The sequence below is a fragment of the Scophthalmus maximus genome, chromosome 15 (genome assembly GCF_022379125.1).
Source record: "Scophthalmus maximus strain ysfricsl-2021 chromosome 15, ASM2237912v1, whole genome shotgun sequence".
Taxonomy (NCBI): domain Eukaryota; kingdom Metazoa; phylum Chordata; class Actinopteri; order Pleuronectiformes; family Scophthalmidae; genus Scophthalmus; species Scophthalmus maximus.
This window is the reverse complement of record NC_061529.1, coordinates 20,511,318-20,530,825: the sequence shown is the minus strand read 5'-3', so window position 1 is coordinate 20,530,825 and position 19,508 is coordinate 20,511,318. Positions and strand designations below refer to the sequence as shown.

The 19,508-nt window shown below is 43.9% G+C and overlaps 1 protein-coding gene across 3 annotated transcripts in view; it reads right to left on the bottom strand.

Moving 5' to 3' along the window:
* Positions 1 to 211: 211 nt before the first annotated feature.
* atp10d (ATPase phospholipid transporting 10D) overlaps positions 212 to 19,508 on the bottom strand; it is a 39,045-nt gene continuing 19,748 nt past the window's right edge. For all 3 annotated transcript variants that reach the window (XM_047337526.1, XM_035609557.2, XM_047337527.1), the window contains 15 exons: positions 18,799 to 19,051; positions 17,236 to 17,459; positions 15,468 to 15,659; positions 12,825 to 13,506; positions 12,582 to 12,688; positions 9,589 to 9,715; positions 8,597 to 8,781; positions 7,314 to 7,614; positions 6,511 to 6,587; positions 5,976 to 6,101; positions 5,558 to 5,758; positions 3,692 to 3,772; positions 3,399 to 3,503; positions 1,720 to 1,907; positions 212 to 1,495 (listed from right to left, as the gene is read on the bottom strand). In XM_047337526.1, coding sequence (XP_047193482.1) covers positions 1,288 to 1,495; positions 1,720 to 1,907; positions 3,399 to 3,503; positions 3,692 to 3,772; positions 5,558 to 5,758; positions 5,976 to 6,101; positions 6,511 to 6,587; positions 7,314 to 7,614; positions 8,597 to 8,781; positions 9,589 to 9,715; positions 12,582 to 12,688; positions 12,825 to 13,506; positions 15,468 to 15,659; positions 17,236 to 17,459; positions 18,799 to 19,051 — 3,057 coding nt within the window. In that variant the 3' untranslated portion in view covers positions 212 to 1,287. The remainder of the gene's footprint in view (positions 1,496 to 1,719; positions 1,908 to 3,398; positions 3,504 to 3,691; positions 3,773 to 5,557; positions 5,759 to 5,975; positions 6,102 to 6,510; positions 6,588 to 7,313; positions 7,615 to 8,596; positions 8,782 to 9,588; positions 9,716 to 12,581; positions 12,689 to 12,824; positions 13,507 to 15,467; positions 15,660 to 17,235; positions 17,460 to 18,798; positions 19,052 to 19,508) is intronic.

Below are 19,508 nucleotides of genomic sequence, written 5' to 3'. Positions count from 1 at the left end.
GAATGGGGTCTGGTTCATTGGAGACTCTAAATTGACCGTAGGTGTGAATGTGAGAGTGAATGGTTGTTTGTCTCTGTATGTGGCCCTGCGATAGGCTGGCGACGTGTCCCGGGTGCTATTATGTTGCACTTCATACACAGAACGTTATGGTTTCTCCGGAGAGATGATGGTGAAGTGCATGTGCAGATTGATACTTCCAATTCAGACGTTACCTGTTTTTAAGACATATATTACATATTTCAACTCAGTAATTTTGGGTAAATGTGTATTTTATCATCAACAGGGGACACAGTACAAAGTAACTCGCTATCACCAGGATAATCTAAATAATGCCCGATTGATAGGAACTACTTATGTTACCCTGTTGAGACTTCAGTCTTGAAACACAAAGGAAATTGAAACATACAAATCTTTTCTTTTTTCCATACTTATCCAGACCTGGAAATTACAAAATCAAATTTCATACTTTTCCATACTGCGTAGGAACCCTGTATAACACACTAGTGGAAAGGGAAAAAACTTCAAAAACATAATATGTCGCCATTAATTGATCCATAAGAGGCAGTAACCTGGCGGACTGTACAGTAGTTATCACAAGGACCTGGTGGTCCTGGTTGGCTCTCTCTCCACGTCTCCTTCACACAGACACTGAATGCAGCATCACCGCTGTCTCTGTTCTAGTATCCACAATCTCCATGGTAATTGGGCAACGCCACACTCTGTGGGAGGCCACGTGTTTTGGTTGCAAGCTGCAGTGCGACAGCAGTGTTCCAGCAGACTTCTTCACTCACAGAAAAGGCCAGTGGAGGTAGTTCTCATTCTTTTATGATCCCTGATGAATCACTCAGCTCTTCCCTCCAAATGTTTTTCACGATGGTCGTGTTTCAAAGTTGCTGTTTCCCAAACAGGTTCTGCCTGGTGACATGTCAACCGAGCTTCATCGTTTTAATTCATTCAGTGAGGAGAGTTTTTCTCGCAGTGACAACGTGGGTTTCTTTGTGGCTAATTAATCTCTTCGACAGCTGGCATGTAGCAAAGGGAGTCATCCAGCAGGGTGACGTAAGGCAGCAGAAAGTGAAAGTGTACACACACAGGGACGTTTATTGCACCAAAGAATCTTCTTCAGCCACTGACATGCACCTGAATGCAGCACGTGACCATCAACTGTCTTCTTTGAACTTCCAGCTCTGTCTATTCCTAGACAGCTCATACACTGGTACGAGCCTTCTGACCAAGGGGGGAACGTCTCTTTGTCTGTGTGTATGTGAGTGTGTGTGTAGAGGGAGGTCAGGACACCACAGAGGACGTGCAGGGCTCCAGGCCCGGCTCCAGGCCAGGGTTGTCGGCGCACACTGGCAGCCTGTTGACTCTGGAGTGGCTCAGGTTCCAGTGCTGCATTCTCTTGCGGTACTCTTCCGATGCCACCTTGTCCATCTGAGAGGATTTCAGGGCAGCAGAGCGGTGCAAGGTGTTGTGCAGAGCTCGAAACAACATCCTGCAGAGGTGAACACACAGATGCTACTGTTTTTGCCTCTGTGTATGTGTGTGTGTATGCATGTGTGCGCAAAACTCAAAAACAGATTTTCACTAAACGTAGTGGTATTATTTAGGACGTAATCTCCAGATAATTAACTTTTGGAGCTGCTCCGTCAGAGGTCAAAGGTCAAGGACAACAAACATGTGTATTTACAGTAGTGTGTTTGTATTTGAGTGTGTTACCTGGGTAACAGGGCTGTCACAGTAGTGACTGCACATATGATGTAGAAGAGAGGCTGGGACATCTGGAGTGTTTCCACCCCCACAGGGTTGGTGGGGGGGCTGCAGGTCACACAGGACACACTGAAGAGCAGCACAAAGCCAAAGTAGGAGCCTCCACTGAGCAACAGCACCACAACATGAATCCATGTCTGCAAAACAACACGGAAGATCACAATTTCGCTCAATAAACACTCTGGTCCGTTGGTATCCTAGGATAACATCCACGGCGTTTCGACCAAAATAACTTTTAGTCCCAGGACACTTTTCAAGTAACTAATGGTTACAGCAAATATTTCAGAAAAACTTTTCGTGCTGGCCTTACACCAAGCGACTTTCAAGCAATTTCACTGTCGCAGACAAATTTCCGATGTCGGTAGCGTTTTGCTGGAGTTGAGGCGCGCTCCCATCATCTCCAATGTTTGGTGCAAGGTGGTGATTTGAGCTTTTGTATGTCAGTCTTTTGCTTGTCTTGACGACAAAATCTACCATGTTTGATATCATCATAAGTTTTTGTTTCAAGACAGCAAGTCTTGGCTCACGCAGATAGTGACGTGAACATCGTCTACAACCAAAAGGTGAGCTCTTTCCAGAACCAAGCAGGAAGCAGAAAAGCGTGTAGGTGAATACATGCTGCAACATCACATGGAGACTCCAGTGAAGCCTCGAACGCCGCGGTTTGGCAACTACCTGGTTGCGTGAACCTGGACATCGCAGGGGACAGCGCTACCAGGTAGTTTCGAAACGGCGGCGTTTGAGGCTTCATCGGAGTCCCCATGCGACGTTGCAGCATGTATTCCCGTCGTCACTGCATTCTGCAGTGTCTTCTCTTTTTCTAGTTGGCTTTTTTTTCTGTACAAACCATTGCATACACTAGGGCACATGTGGCTAAAAGCTGCTGTTTCTTCTCCATTGTTCAACAATATCTCTTCCTGTAAACCTCCACCAGGAGCGTGATAGCCAAAAATCTAAAAAAGGAATCGAGTTGCAGTCTTGTAAATAGTGACCCTGCAAGTGTCTTCTCAAAGTCGTCTAGTGTACGTTAGGCATTAGAGGTTCTAAAGACAAGGGGAGATTAGACAAATGATCCTGCTGATTTACCGACAGCTAAAACAACCTGTTCCACTCTAGTCCACCAGGTGGCGGTCATGCAGAAACTAAACAACAACGACATTATATAAATCGAGCAACACTACAACAATAGACATGGAGGAGATTTAAACCGTGCTGCTGTTGATCAGAGAAGAGATAACCACTAGTAACAGAGTGTGTTCTAAACACCCAAAACGATCGACTTAAAGTAAGGATATGAAAAATTAAACACTGGAGTACTCGACCAATTAGGTATGTTCAGCATTGCAAGCCTCACCCCAAAGGTTTCTGTACTTTCGTAAAGTTCTAACCCCCTGAGCAAGGACTTTTTTTTTTGGGGGGGGGGCGTTAAATTATTTCCCACGAAATCAACTTAGACCCTTGTCCCTGCGGAGTTCCTGCAAAGGTCCTTAGTTCCTGGGGAAAGTTCCCGTGGTGGAAGCGCAGCTATACATAACATCCAGGTCACATGATCAAGTATTCCAATGGCAAAACATTGGAGGAGACATACAGCTTCAAAAGCGGTGATTTCAAACAGCTTTGAGTCTGACCAGAGTGTGACTCTCGAGGACTTGGTGCAGCAGGATGATGAGGAGAGCTGAGGCGTTGATGGGAGAGCCAAAAGACAGCACCCCGACATCTGACCCTGCCAGTGCCTGAAACAAACATCACAACAACCTTACAGTCGGACAGGAGCAGCATGTATTACTTTGGGATATTAAGTGTCATGTGATCAGCTGTAAGGGTGTCAGTGGGAGGGTTATTATTTAAACCAGAACTATTTGACAAAACAGCGCAACATCAATCCCAAGCAGTGCTAAATGATCCGACTCAGCATACTTACCAAGTAAGGTATGAAGAAGCAGACGAGGCTTTGGTAAAATGCATCCAGGACTGTGACCCAGAACATGTGAGGAATGTAGACCTGCAGAGAAACAAGAGTCATCCGTTTATCTTTCAGAAGAGAGTGTGAACAGGCATGACTGCAGTAACACTGACGTCACACACTCTCCTTGCTTGCTCAAACTGACGAGGTTCAATTTTGCGGTTTCTTGTCCTCACGTGAGATCGAGACAGAAGTTGTGTCTTGTTCCTCTGTGTCCTCAAAAAACGTTCCAACTCTTTTTGCAAAAATGTTAAATCTTCGACAATATGATACAAGTATCTTACTTAAAGTGTTTGTCTGTTGTTGTTGTTGTTGTTGTTGTTATTGTTTGATCAGTTGTCCATGACATTGGCATGTTGTGGTACGTTTCCTGTTGTCATGGTAGCCATTTGCCTGACGACGCCACGTTACCTGCTTTGGTCCAGTCTACTACAACCAAATGTAACTTGATTTATGCAATAAATTCTCAATCCTCCTTTGTTTACTCAGTTTACACTTCATTATTAGTCTTAAAAGCTAAATATTACATTATAATACATTTTTTAGTAGCATAACTGAGCACACACATATGCGTTGCCTTAACACTTGGTGGTGTGCGTGCCTGATGCTTGGTGCTGCTGCGATTGAACCAATCAAAGTGTCCGGCTTAAGAGACACAACATAGCTGCCTTTCGTGCTCACGTTCCATGCTAGCTGTCCATGAAATGCTTGAGGGAAGAACACAGAAAACATAGGCGACAACTTATACTAGGTTCACCAACTGCTTCCGCCTCCTCAATACAGGCTCATTCTGACATTTGAGCGTTGATGTAATTGGCTGGAGCCTCTGCTTTACTATATAAATAAACACTGTTTGGCTGATATCGCTGGAAAGGCTGAGCTTTTCTCAACTGCAGTGTTGAAGCCTCAAACGCATGTGTGCGAGTTCTCCGTGACATATGAGCAGCATTCATTTGGGATCGTCTCATCCCGTCGGTCCCATCTAAGCCACCACCTATTCACCCGCTAGCCGTCTGGAAGGAGATCCAGAAACACTGCAGCTCGGAATGCCAGGATGAAAGAGTGGTGGTACAATTATACAGTGCACATTGATGTGCAAATATACAGTGAGTCCAGTCATGTTAACTCCTCAGAGTGGACTTTTTGTGACACTGAATGGTATTATGATTCAGGGGGTGCCGTGGTTAGCTGTGGTCACCTTCTGAATTGAAACTTGACGGCTGAACAGAGCCGCTCTGCGTGGTGTTTGCATTTTCTCCCTGTGTCTGCGTGGGTTTTTTCCCCAGGTACTCTGGCTTCCTCCTGCAGTCCATAGGCATGCAGGTTAACTGGAGGTCTAAATGTGAGAGTGAAATGGTTGTTGTCTCTGTATGTCCACCCTGTTATGAACTGGCGACCTGTCCAATGTGCACCCCACCTCTCTCGACCAAATCAGCTGGGACCGGGGGTATTCTGTCCCTGGGTGGGGCATGGATGTATTGTCTAACATTTCAAGCATTTGGCTCTTGACAGCAAACAGCAAAATGAGTGTTCTGGTTATGTGGCCATGCAGGGGATGATGATTTCATTATCGTGAACCTCAGTGTTTGCAGGTCACTCATGTTTGCAGTATTTTAAACTGGGTCTGCGTCTCAGGGTAGAGTCTTTGATGATCTATGGTCCCATTTCAGTAGCTGTCCCATTCCACAATAATTCATTTTTGAGGGCTGTACTGATGTTCTGTTGTCTATGACCTGAATAACAACTGCTTGAAATTGTGGGTTTGTGCCGCCTTGTGTCAGGGTGTCTTCTGTGTTTGCGTCTTTTGCATTTGTGCAAGGTTACCTTGGAGGCCTGTGCAGCCTGGTAGAGCTCAGGCAGCCCCATCAGAGTTTCTGCAGGCGTGTCTCTGTCCAGGACGCCATAGATGAGGGGAGGAACAGAGGTGAAGATCAGGTTGAAGAGGATCAGTACCCAGGCATTGGTCATGACGCTCCCAGAGAAACCACAGAAGAACTGATACCAAAACAGCAGGTTCACAAACATCTGCAAAAAGAAGGAGAGACACAACGTAGGATTCTACTAACAAATTGATAATATTTACATAATCATTTTCATTTTTATCATTTTAAATTTAACCGTATTTTGTTGTACTTTGCAGAACGTCAGCAGGTCAGGTTGGTAGTGCAAAACCAATGCCTTAACCAGGCTCTTTATGAAGCTATGTAACACACATTGTAAAGAGATGGTGACTAACACTCACCACATTCTTGTAGATGAAGTAGAGGATCATATTTGCAAGACGAGAGTAACACCAGTGACCATGAACAAGCAGCAGCTTGCTGAGGTGTTTAAACCTGGAGACGGCAAAGTCACTGGACATCACAGCCTGTGGGGAGGGGTGAAACACAGGAGAGGGTATGGCTCACTAACGACCCATATTGAATGTTACCTACTGGAACGCGAGAACAAAATGGTGCTGGCAACAATAAAATCACATACCGACTGTACATAACTGGACAGTCGGACCAACTTTGTTCTTCAGGCTCTGGGCCTGGAGTGTAGTTGCTAATGTACAAATACTGTAGATAATAACATGACCACAAACTGTCTTCTTCACAACTTCATCTGAATCATCTGAATGAGTGCAGCGTGTTGTTCAACAACAAGGTATATTAAAAGTCTCAACTGTGGCAGCTGAATACATCAGATAATAAGACGATCTACCTCCATGATATTAATAAAGACCCGTGATGTTTTGCTAGGTGTTCTGTCAGGGTGAAAGTAGAGTCCGTTACCTGCATTCCCTCCTGACCAGATATCCCGATTCCCACGTCAGCCATCTGAATCATGCTCACATCGTTGGCTCCATCACCTAAATGAACAAATAAAAAATTGTCCCCCCATGTTTAGTGATATATGCAAAACAGTCACAGGCAGGAGCTGTCTGGAGCTGAAAACCTACAGTATTCTCTATAAATGCAGGTTGGTGATGCTTTCCTTAGATAGTATAGCATCATCTGTTACACTTAGGGATCAACATGAACTGCCACTGGCCAGGTAGTTGATGAGATGAACTTGGTGCGGACAATATTCACGGTCACAATGTATGTCAATGTTTTAGTTACTGCTCGATCTTTGCGTACACAATGAATTCTCTCGTGTCCTTTACATTTTGGATACTCATTGAGATTTCTACCCATCAGGTACAACTCTTGAATCTATCGCTTCTCTTAATAGGAAGACGTCATGATATAATGGGCAAAATGCTATGAAATATGCTGAAATGATTGCTGAAATGATTGCAGGATGTTTACTATAACAAATTATTCTCAATAATACTTCCAACACCAACGTCAGTATTACATCAAACAACAACGGCGGCTGCTATGCAAGTCAGACTTAGACCTTAAATATTGAGAAAAATAACTGTCAGTACATAGTGAGTTAGGGGAAATATACACGGGGAAAAAAACATCTACTCTGAGCCAAAGGTTTGCATAGACAACCATATGTGACGTGAGCGTTAATGTTCACATACAGCACTTGCTACTGTTTGTACTATGCATGTACTTCAGTACATGCATATGGTTGTCCTCACCCACTGCCAGCGTCATGACGCCAAGCTCATCCCGGATCAGCCGGACCACCTGGCTCTTCTGCAGCGGCGTGGACCTGCAGCAGATGACCGCCTTGCATCTACGGCTCAGCTCCAGGAAGTCGCTCTTCAGCTCCTCCTGAAGGGCCCAGTCCAGCGTCTGGCCGTTTATAACCAGAACAAAGCTAGCCATGCTGCCCAAGGAGGATTCCCCATCAGTCCCCGCTGCAGTCCTTTCAGTCATACTGTCTTGACCCTGCAGCACTTCCAGTTTAAGCTCCTGGAGAAAAGCTGCACAGGCATCCTGGTGGATAAGAAATCAATGAGTACTGTCATGTGCAGTTACTGTACATTTACTTTGCTGCATTCATCACAATAGCTATGCAATGCATTGCTTTTGGGAAGAAGTTTGTTTTTGTGATTTCATTGACCAGCTGGGCCTGAAGTTACTCAGTTGGGGTGTATATTAACTACTATTTCAGTAAAATCTGGTACAGACATACACTGGCTTCAGAAACTTCTCGAAATTTTGAGTGTGGTAATGAGAAGCAACGTGAACGAACTGGGTGCAGTTCAGAAAGGCACACACCTGTGTGTATAAGGGCCCACAATTCCTAATGCATGTCTTATTAGAAGTCTCTGCAGACTGCCGCGATAAAATTCAGGGTGAGAGTCTAAAATTATTTGCTATGACTTTGAGTGTTCTTAGGAACACAAGTGGCCTTCAAAATTGTGAAATTGAAAAACGTTTGGAAGTCTGGAGCCTGATTTATCGTCATCTTATTAGTGATGTGCATTATGTGATAAACAGGATTCCCCCTGTCTCTAAGAGGGTCTCTTTCTTGGCCATCCAGCCAAACTTAGTAACCGGGTAGGAAAGGCCTGAACTCCAAGGAATGTCTGTGGAGACAGTAGAAGACTCTAAGCTACACTCAAAGAATAAAAGCGGTATAGATAAGGGAATAAGATGGGTTTTCTTAAGACATGTTTATACTTTGGTTTGGACCCCTTACGTTTCTCCTCGGAAGCATACTGTAGTGTAGTGAAGAAGTAGCGAAGTTGGCTTAACACACTGTCAGCTACTGTTTCTATCAGAACCGAGTTAAAACGTTGATGATTCATGAATCCGTTGCAACAGAACATGGGCAGCACATGACAATTGACCAAGTAAACAATATCCAAGGATCTGGCTAGACAAACTACAAGCTAAGGGGGAAGAAAGGTAAAAAATCAACAGCCTCTCCGAATGAACCCAACAACAGCGCAGCTATCTTTCGGCCTCCGACCTTGCTTCCACAGTTGGCCGTCAGCAGTTGGTCGTTAGGACGGAGGAGTTTGCAGGCATAGGCAATGTTAATTGCTGTCTCCTGTTTGTCTCCAGTGAGGACCCAGACTTTGATCCCAGCCCTCTGAAGAGCTTCAATGGTCTCTGGGACGTCCTCCTGCAGCCTGTCGACAATTCCTGTGGCACCTGAACACAAATATGGAGACAAAACACTGTAGTACGACCAGCTCTCGTATGCTGACATTTCTGAAAGTGTTGGTATCCTATCACTTTAAAGAAAAACATAATATTGACCAGGGTACTAGGCATAATTCTCTATTCCATATTTATATAACACAGATGTGCAGCATTTGATTGTTGATTTTCCAACTCTTCTAAAGCAAACTGCTTCAGTTCTCTCAGGTTTGCAGGTGACTGGTATCTGTTTCAAAGTTTTCCCTTGGTTCCTTTTCCATCATTCAAACTGTACTTCTGTTCAACCTGGTGTCTTTTTCCCTCTTGCAGCCATGTGCAGAGAGGTTGACTACAGTGCCAAGGACCTTCTTAGTAATATTAACAACTGTGGTCACAGGAAAATCATAGTGCTTAGAGATGGTATTGTAGCCTTTACTTTTACCATGCTTGGAAATCATTTTCTCCTGAGACAACTAATTTTCTTTCTCTGTGAAGCACCCAACAAGCCATACTAACAAGTACCATACCAGTGAGTACTTCTGTCCATTTAAATAGGCTGAATGACTGATTCTAATGGGTATACCAATAATTATGTCCAGGCCATTTTCAAAGTCTTGGTGGGCTATGCAAGATTTCAGCTCCTTTTCACAGCTTCTTTGTGTCACAGGCCTGCAGGTATGCAAGGAGAAAGAGCTTATAATTGCAACCCTTTCCAGGAAATCAGAGCAGAGTTTCAACGTGGTTCAGAGGTACCAACACTTTTCAGCCGTGAGCGCATTAGTGGTCGATGTGTCAGGCTGCAGTGAGTGGCTCTCCTACCCAGCAGGGTGAGGTTGGTCTCCAGTCTTTGAGCCGACTCCAGCAGCAGCTCCTCTCTGTTCTCTATACTGCTTTCCGCCAGCAGCTGTCCCTTCAGCCACACGTCATACTCCTCCTCCTCCAGAACCTGCTCCGGACACAGAACACAGTCACTCGGTAACACATCTGCTTACTACTTCACAATCCATCCTGTACAACTGCAGACGATCAGTAACTAAATCTAGAAATTGGTTTCAGTCGATTGCTGACAGAACTTCTAGCAACTTCCGATCTGCATGATGCAATGTGAGGTAACTCTGTTGAGTTGAGAGATGAAATATACAATCAGCAGAGTTGGCTCCCTTCTGACCGGCTCACAGGGAACTGTTCATTTTTTCTTGACTGACATCAGGTTGTGTCGGAAATGAATGAGCTCTGCCCATGGTCCCATCCCCAAGCTGTGACTGGACAGATGATTGTGTTCATTTTAGTATGGAGGATTTGTCTCCATCTAGAAAAAGACAAAAGGCTAAACAATTGTCCCTTTAACATGTTTTTCACTTATTATGACATTAAATCCATATGTGCACATAAAATAAATATATTGTACTTCACCTTATTACTATGTTTGATTTTGTTTATCAAGACATTTTGAATCGTCCGTATGATCCAGTCACAGATTTTTAATTTCACACTTTGTGTAAGTGCATTTACATACATTTTTTGAGTTGTGTTGGGCAGGGATGAAATTGTTCATATTATACGTCTCACCATAGCCAAGTTAATTGTGGAACTCTTTACAACACAAGGTGAATGCTGTCACATTAAGGCAAGGCTACTTTTCCTTATTTATTATAATTCCTTTATTTTTTCACAACAATGTATTTCTTCAACCTGCAAAAAGTCGCACTGAGATATTTAGAACTGCTCTCATTCATAAATACAGTTCACACGGCATGATGGCGCGCTTCAGATGAGGATGTATCAGAGACACAAGACACGCCCAAAGCTATAAAAGCCTGTTTCAAAGAACCAACCTTTGTCTGTGTTAGCGTGAACAGCGCCACAACTTCACTGGGATTAGTTGTGTGGTCTGGTGGAAATGTCTTGTGGGATAAGCAGTGTTGTCATCTGCAATAGGTTTAAGATCAATCTAAGCCAAACCCACACAGAACAATAACGCGCACTGTAGGTGCAGAAAACAACACCCTGCCTCCAGTCTAGCTCAATCATGTAATGTATTAATGACATACACACACACAGTATCACAGTGCACAGAGCCGCACACACTCAATTGGCAACTACATCAACCACTGTAATGAAGGAATATCTCATCTCATCTCATCTCATCTTCAACTGCTTATCCGAGGTCGGGTTGCGGGGGCAGCAGCTTCAGTAGGGGGCCCCAAACTTCCCTTCCCCGGGCCACACTAACCAGCTCTGACTGGGGGATCCCGATGCGTTCCCAGGCCAGTGTGAAGATATAATCTCTCCACCAAGTCCTGGGTCTACCCCGAGGTCTCTTCCCAGCTGGACGTGCCTGGCGCCCAGGGGGCATCCTGAACCACATCAACTGGCTCCTTTCTACACAAAGGAGCAGCGGCTCTACTCCGAGTTCCTCAAGGATGACTGAGCTTCTCACCCTATCTCTAAGGGAGACACCAGCCACCTTTCTAAGGAAACCCATTTCGGCCGCTTGTACCCGCAATCTTGTTTTTTCGGTCATGACCCATCCTTCATGACCATAGGTGAGGGTAGGAACGAAGATTGACCGGTAGATCGAGAGCTTTGCCTTTCCGACTCAGCTCCCTTTTTGTCACAACGGTGTGGCAAAGCGAGTGCAATACCGCCTCCGCTGCTCCAATTCTCCGGCCAATCTCACGCTCCTTTGTCCCCTCACTCGCAAACATGACCCCGAGGTACTTAAACTCCTTCACTTGAGGTAAGGGCTCATTCCCTACCTGGAGTAGACCATCCACCGGTTTCCTGCTGAGAACCATGGCCTCAGATTTTGAGTTGCTGATTCTCATCCCAACCCCTTCACACTCGGCTGCAAACTGATCCAGTGAGTGCTGAAGGTTACAGACCGAGGATGCCATCAGGACCACATAATCTGCAAAAAGCAGTGATGAGATCCCCAGCCCACCGAGTTGCAACCCCACCCCACCATGACCAAGCCTCGATATTCTGTCCATGAATATCACAAACAGGATTGGTGACAAAGTGCAGCCCTGGCGGAGACCAACCCCCACCGGGAACGAATCTGACTTACTGCCGAGAACCCGGACACAGCTCTTGCTTTGAGTATACAGGGTTTGGATGGCCCCAAGAAGTGACCCCCTCACCCCATACTCCAGCAGCACCTCCCACAGTATCTCCCGGGGGACCCCATCAGCCTCCAGCTCTGCCTCTACCATAGAGGGTGTGCAAGTCGTATTCAGGAGTTCCTCAAAATGCTCCTTCCACCGCCCGATTACCTCCTCAGTTGAGGTCAACAGTGTCCCATCCTTACTGTACACAGTGTGGATGGTTCCCCGTTTCCCCCTCCTGAGATGTCGAATGGTTTTCCAGAAGCATCTTGGTGCCGACCTAAAGTCCTTCTCCATGACTTCTCCGAACTTCTCCCACATCCGCTGTTTTGCCTCAGACACGGCAGAGGCTGCAGCGCTTCGGGCCCGTCGGTACCTTGCAACCGCTTCCGGAGTCCTCTGGGATAACATATCCCTAAAGGACTCCTTCTTCAGTCGGACAGCTTCCCTGACCAACGGTGTCCACCATGGTGTTCGAGGGTTACGGCCCCTTGAGGCACCTAAGACCTTGAGACCGCAGCTTACCGCCACTTCAGCAATGCAAGCTTTGAACATTTCCCACTCGGGTTCAATGGTGGAACATTTAATAATTTATTTATTTATTCATTCATTCACGTTATTAAAGTATTTGAAATGCCACAGACCATCATTACAGTAATTAGTATGTGCTGGGAATGTGTAGCAAATAAACTTGAGTAGGGTTACCTTCTTAGCAATGCAGAGCGTGCGGAGGCCTTCTCTGGCATAGCTGTCCAAGTGTTTCTGGGTTTGTTCTCTGATGTGATTGTAGATCTCCTGAGCTTGCTCTGCACCTGGACATACACGAGACATGCTGAGTGACGGTCATACAGAAAAAAACAGCTGTTAATAGTCTTATTAGTTGTCACCAGTCAGTAGACAAAGTTCTTCACTCAGGGCTGTACATTTCTATTTTATTCTGTGAATTACCTTTAGGGGTCTCAGCCAGATCCATGATAACAGAGTCGGCTCCCTTGGTGTAAACTACCACATGTCCTGTGAGCGGGTGGCGGACCACCACTGACATCCTCTTCCTGTTGGAGTCGAAGGGCAGGATGTGAAGCAGCTGCACAGCCAGAGAGCCGATTCCTGGCAGATCCACCAGCAGGCTTTCTGCAGAGCGTCCCCTCAGGGTGCAGCGGTACGCCCGGGCTGCATGGACCAGAGCCGCCTCGTCCGGACTCTCCGCCTCATACAGCAGTTCATCATCAGTGTCACTATCAGAGTCCGTTTCCACATCCTGTTTGGGCCCATTTCCACACACTGTTTGGGCCTTTGCATCTTTGATAGCATCCTCCCTGATATCCTTCTCCACCGGCCCAGCATTTCCTCCCTCCCCTGTGGCAGATAAGTCCAGTTTACGCCTGAGGTTGGAGGTCTCCATGTAGCTGTCCTTCCCTGGTTCTGACCCGTCTGTGGAGCTGGGGGTTGTTGAGATGGTGAAGGAGCCAGCCTTCCCACGGGTGAACAGCCTGCTGGTGAAGCTGAGAGGGCTCCCTTTGATCTGGGGAGGGGAGAGGGTGGACAGGGCTGAGAATGGAGAGAAGCTGAAGCGCTGAAACATCAGCTTGATTTCCTCCAGGGACTTCAGCGGGGTTCGTGCTTCAGGCACCTGCAGGGAAGAGGGGAAAAAACAACAAAGAATATGGATGAGTCTTTGCTTAAACGGTAACAGGTTTTTAAAGTTTTAATGTGGCTGATTGGTGTATAAAAGTTGTATGGAAGTCCAGAAAGTAGTATAATATATATAGATCCTTTTCCCCAGGATCAATTTTTATAGTTTTTTCAGGTTTTAACAGGTAAAGATTATTTCCAGGTTCTGTGAAAGCAGGTGATCTTTTTTACCTGTGTGTGCGGAATTTGCCAGGGTTGGTAACAACCCTGGCAAATTAAATAACTTGTTGCCTCTAAGGTCAAAAATAACAATATTCACATATTAAAAAAAAACTGATGATGAAAAATCATTTAAAAAAGGAAAATCAGAAACGATCTTTGCCTGCAGCCTGGTGTTCATGCAGATTTGACTCAGTAAAGCACAGGATACTGCATTTCAGATACTCCGGCTATGGGTCTCAGTCTGCACCATGTTTGTCAAGTTTATTCACCTGCATCAGACCTCGCTCCAACCAGAGAACTCAGGTGATCACATAGGTAAACTCGAAAAAACACTAACAAGGGCTCGTCTACCTGATGACCCCTGTACAGTTGCCTGCACTTGTTACACTCACACATTCAAGTAAGGGGACATAAGTGAAGAAAAGCTTACATAGGAGATGCTACTTAGTGGCTAATGGTAAGACTAGTGGAAACAGTTGTGATGGTGGCTCCATGTTCTATGGCACTATGGCGTTTTCTATCAAGCCAGCGGGGTCGAGCCACTGTGGTTAAGCAGTGGATGTTTTAAAGGTGCATTGGATGCTCACTGGTTTCCTTCCTTTTATATTTGAATTACACATGTTTAGGGCTGGGCGATAAAACGATTAAGATAATTATCGCAAAATAACTTTTACACAATAGAAATATAATACACAATCAATAGAACTTCGTTGGAACTAATTCCATCAATGTTTTGACTGTGCTGATGGCTTGAAATCAGAGAATTGAGAGAATTTCTTTTCATTAAAAATACTGATTATTGATTATCAAAATACATGTAGTTGGCGATTAATTTAGTAATCGATTACTAATCAAACATGTTAATGTTTGGGCTACTGTGGTCATTCACATCAGTACGTCAGGAGTTGGAGCGAGATAAGAGAGAAAATGAAGACAGAAAATGCAACAGCATTTCCACACTTCCTGTTTCCCTGTCTTTTGTCTGTTCACTTTACTTTGCCTGTGTCTTCTGCCCCTGTGATTGTCTGCACCTGTTCCTAATGTGTCTCACCTGTGTTCAATTTGCCCCGCCCACCTTGTGTCTATTTAGTCTCTGTGCTTCCCTTTGTTGGTTCGTCCGTGATGTTACCGGCCTGTGTTTTTCCTGTTCTTTCACCGTGGTCTGGTTTGTTATTTTGTTCCTCTGGTCCCTTTGCGTTAGTTCAAGTTTTTTCAAATTACCTGAGTTTTGGATAATGCTTTTTTTCCTTAAAAGAATGTATATCTGTTTTTTGGTTACCTTTTATTATATACTTTATCCCCCCATACCTGCATTTTGGGTCTTGCTTAAACCCCAACCTTAACACAACCAAAATGAACTTTGGTTTAAATGTTATATCTTCCCATCTTACAACCTTTAAGCTTGACAGAAATAGTGATTTGATTCATATCATGATATATATCGATATTGGATCAATATGAAAAAAGGATTGTGATAAGAATTTTTTTCCATATCAGCCAGGCCTACCCACATTAATTGGTTTAAATAGCTAAGTAGATGAGTTCCTGAACATCAGGTAACTGTGGCATCACATGGAACCAGTGAACCAAACTTATTAAATCAAATATGTCACATGAAGCTTAATTTTTATCAGACTCATGCCGCCAACCCTTACAGCCAGTGAAATCTGAGATGTAGAGCAAATCCTTCCAACCAAGTCTTCCACGGTACATGCTTTGCACCGGACACCTGCTTACCATGTGTCGAGGCTGACTGGCCGAGGAAACCACCACACTGTTGCAGATGGTCAGAGCCAGGAAGAAGTCAGTGATGTAGGTGAGCTCCAGGCTGGATGAAGTTGTAGAAGAGCCCTCACTCAGAGGCAGCACCGAGGAGCAAAACCAATTTAACTTCTTCACTAGCTCAGGGTCTGGCACCACCTCCTTTGCCTAAACAAACAAGACACGGGAGCAGCAGGAGCTTATATATCATGGCTTGAGCATACAGAAAATTTAAAAAAAAAAAAATAAATATATATATTCTGGTAGAGAAGAATGTGATAACAGGCTTTTAAGTTGGGGTTGAAAAATCGGATTGAAAAATGTCGATGCATGCAAGTGATCTAGTACTGTGCCGCCATAAAATTATTTGGCATTCTGATAACCATAGTCACATCAACAACTGATTTTGTCAGAGTACAAACCATCACTGGTTCACTGATTAATTGTTGCCTTTTCTGAGTAACCCTTTAACCGGTTACCCTGCTAACATATCTGACTATTAAAGTTAAACCAAATTAAATGTATGATTAGATATTAAGGATCAAAACAGTTTGTTTGTACATTTTTAGCCAATTTACAACAAACATGCAGGAGCACTATTTAGTTTGAACGTATTATATGTTTATGATCGCAGATGACTTACTGATTATACACCAGAGTCAACAAAAAAGTGTCATGTCATTTTTTTCCTTTATCCTTTTACATGACCTCAACCTGTTGTTGGTTTTTTAAATATTTAACATCAAGTTATCGTACTAAACACAGTGGCCAAAGTTTAAGGGTTCAAGGGTAGTTGGCCAGATACATATGAAATCAAGCTAAATTTAATATCCACTTCAGTTGCTGACTGTCTGATGTCTTTTAACTTAGAAGACATCAGACTCTACAAACATGGGTGCCAGAGATTAAATTGACAACTGCGTCTGAAACTAGTGAAGCAGGCCTGCAACTAACGATTATTTCCATAGTTGATTAATCTGTCAATTACTTTTTCAATTAATCGATTAGTTGTTTGGTCCATAAAATGGTGAAAAATGTGTTGTTTCCAAAGATGATGTTTTGTTTTTTTCCACACACCAAAAGATATGTAGTTTACTGTCATAGAGGAGCAAAGAAACCAAAAATATTCACATTGTAGAAGCTGAAATCAGAGAATTGAAGCGATTTATTGATTATCAAATTGGCGATTAATTTAGTCGATTACTAATCGATTAAACGATTATCTGTTACATCTCTATAGTGAAGACAATTCTGTCACGCTTGGTGCTGCTTTGCACCGGTTGTAAGATAAGGCTATATGTGTCTGCCTCTGTATCTAATGTCATAGTTTCCCCCTCCTCATCAGGGGCACCTACAAAATAATAAGAGTAATTTGAACCCTGTCTGCATTCGTCATGTTGCTTCCATCTGCAGTGAAATCATCAATAAATGCCAGTGTACCAGCTCCACTGGCAGCCACACTGAGTCACAACAGAGTTACCATCGCGTTTGACAGTTGAGGCCACAGTTTCTTCTTTCCATCATGTTGACAGAGGCTGAGTGTTGTCACTTTTCATCAGTCCATAGAACTCCATGTGTATGACCTCTTTACTCCTGACACTCAACTCCACCTCAATATAAATGGCAACTCTCAGTCAAGTGTCCAATTACTTTTGAGTCCTTGCAATGTTAAAAGGGCCGTCTGTCTGCATCTATCATTTCTACACTTAGTAGGTAGGTAGGTATATATGTAGGTGGGTCTGACCATGCGGCTGCAGAAGGCACTGGTCCTGGTCTGGATGTGATTGGACCGTGGGTCGTCCTCCTCCCCTGACTCAGCAGTGAGCGTGTGCAGAGAGACAGAGCTGCGGTTGCAGCTGAGGGAGCGACAGCTCAGAGATTTACCACTGCAGCCCGACCTCAGAGTCACCGACTGACCCGCTGCCTTGTCCTTCTCCTTCTCCGCCTCGTACACCTCCAGTCTCCGAGCTGACATGCACAGACACACACACACGAAAGACACAAACACTTAGCATCTACAACACAAACTGGACAGGAGTACAGGGTCTGGATAGTGCCACTAGGTTAGTTTCAATGAGGAGTTATAATGGATTTGATTGATGTTATATTCAACCTAATGGTCATTGTAGACATTAAGAACCAGTACAATACAATTTGATGTTATATTACATTATAATGAGTTTAATGTTGAGTCCTTTGCAAATGTCAACGCTCATTACACATCCTGTGCTGTGCGTCCCTGATATCTAAAATAGTAACAATAAAGAACATATTGTTCATCATCACCAATGATGAATTAAAAATGTTGTAGCACTGGAGTATTGCAGCTTTCTGGGCTCTACTAGTTTTCCCTTCAAACCTTTATTCAAAATATCTATCTAGCCCTGGTTATATCATGATAATATACTCACTAAAGTTTGATTATTGATGGGAAACATCATGGCAACATTGGTAGACATAGGTCACAAAAGAGGAGTGGACAGTTTGGGAAATAATTTAACTGTTCTCCTTTCTTTCAAATCATTTGACTTCTCCTGTTTCTTCACCAATTTGCAGTGATTTTGCTTGTGTACCCAGATTTCAGCTTTAAATATCGTGAGCTATCACCCCTTTGGTCTCAATGCCTATCAGAAAATACATGCAAAACTGAAGCAGGATATGATCCAATGGGTGCAACCACTAGGAAAAGTTTGAACTCCAGGGCTAATGACATCAACAAAAGCTTACCTGTGTCCAGTCATGGTCCTGTGAGTTAGAGCTACTTTGACTTTGATCACATGACCACTCACATATGCTAGGCACGTGCGTGCCGCTACAAACAGGAAGCAGACTACTCCACTCTGCAGTCAATTGCTTAGTTTTAGAAAATACTGAGAACAAGGAAAAACTATGGTGAAAATTATAGTTCTGATATGAGTGCGCCATGACCAATAAGAATCGATCAGGAAGCGAATGTGTGTGACTGAATCATAATTTTCTGAATGTCTCCATTTTTGCTGTCCATACTACAACGCAGCCATGGGGTTTTAAACTAAAACGACTAACAACATAATTAATTATATGTAAGACAAAGAATGATAAAGAGACAAAATCTATAATATTCTAAAATCCAACGATTTTCTTCGTTTTTTTTTCTGAACATACTTGTCACATTACTAAGGCTCAGAATGTCCCATTAACATGGTTTCTCGTATTAAAACAAACCTGCCATTGCTCCTACCGGACCTTCTAATTAGATGATGAGTCACTACAGTGAAAATATGTCTTCGACGGAGGTAAATGAAAGTCTGAGTGTTCTGGTTCTTACCATTTTCGTCATGAGGATATTCAACCCCATAGATGCTGCAGCAGCGGAACACCATCTTGTTTTCTGTCAGCGTTCCCGTCTTATCAGAGAACAGGTACTGGATCTGACCCAGGTCCTCCGTGATGTTAAGGGCCCGGCACTGGATCCTCGAGTCCAACTGCTCGTTGTAAAAGTCTAAGTCATTGTGGATGAAGTAGACCTGGCCCAGTTTCACAATCTCAATAGACACGTACAGGGAAATGGGAATCAGCACCTGTTGGAAAAAGAAATGGTTTACACATTCGGTGTGACGCCTTCATGAACATGAAGGATACTTCTCCAACTGTAAACTGACCAGCTCTGATTGAACATGTGGCAGGTACAGTAATGGTTTCACATGTAAATGAAGTAAACAAGGTTTAACGTAACCAAAAGATCCAAAAAGATAGAAGACTGAAGAACACGACCTGGTCTTTCATCTCAACTGGACCATTGCAATTATGCAGTGGGGCTGATGAAGCCATCTGATAACACACTAGGTTGGCCAACCATAAGTAAGCACACATTTCTTATAAATTACTCTGTGATGGAAGTACTGAGAGTCAAACGACTGTCACTGTGATCATTTGTAGGGTTAGGGGTTAGGGGTTAGCTTCATACTATAATAAACTGCTGTGCAGTGTTTTGGTGTCTGATGAACCTTTAACCTAATCTGTTAACTAAACAGACAT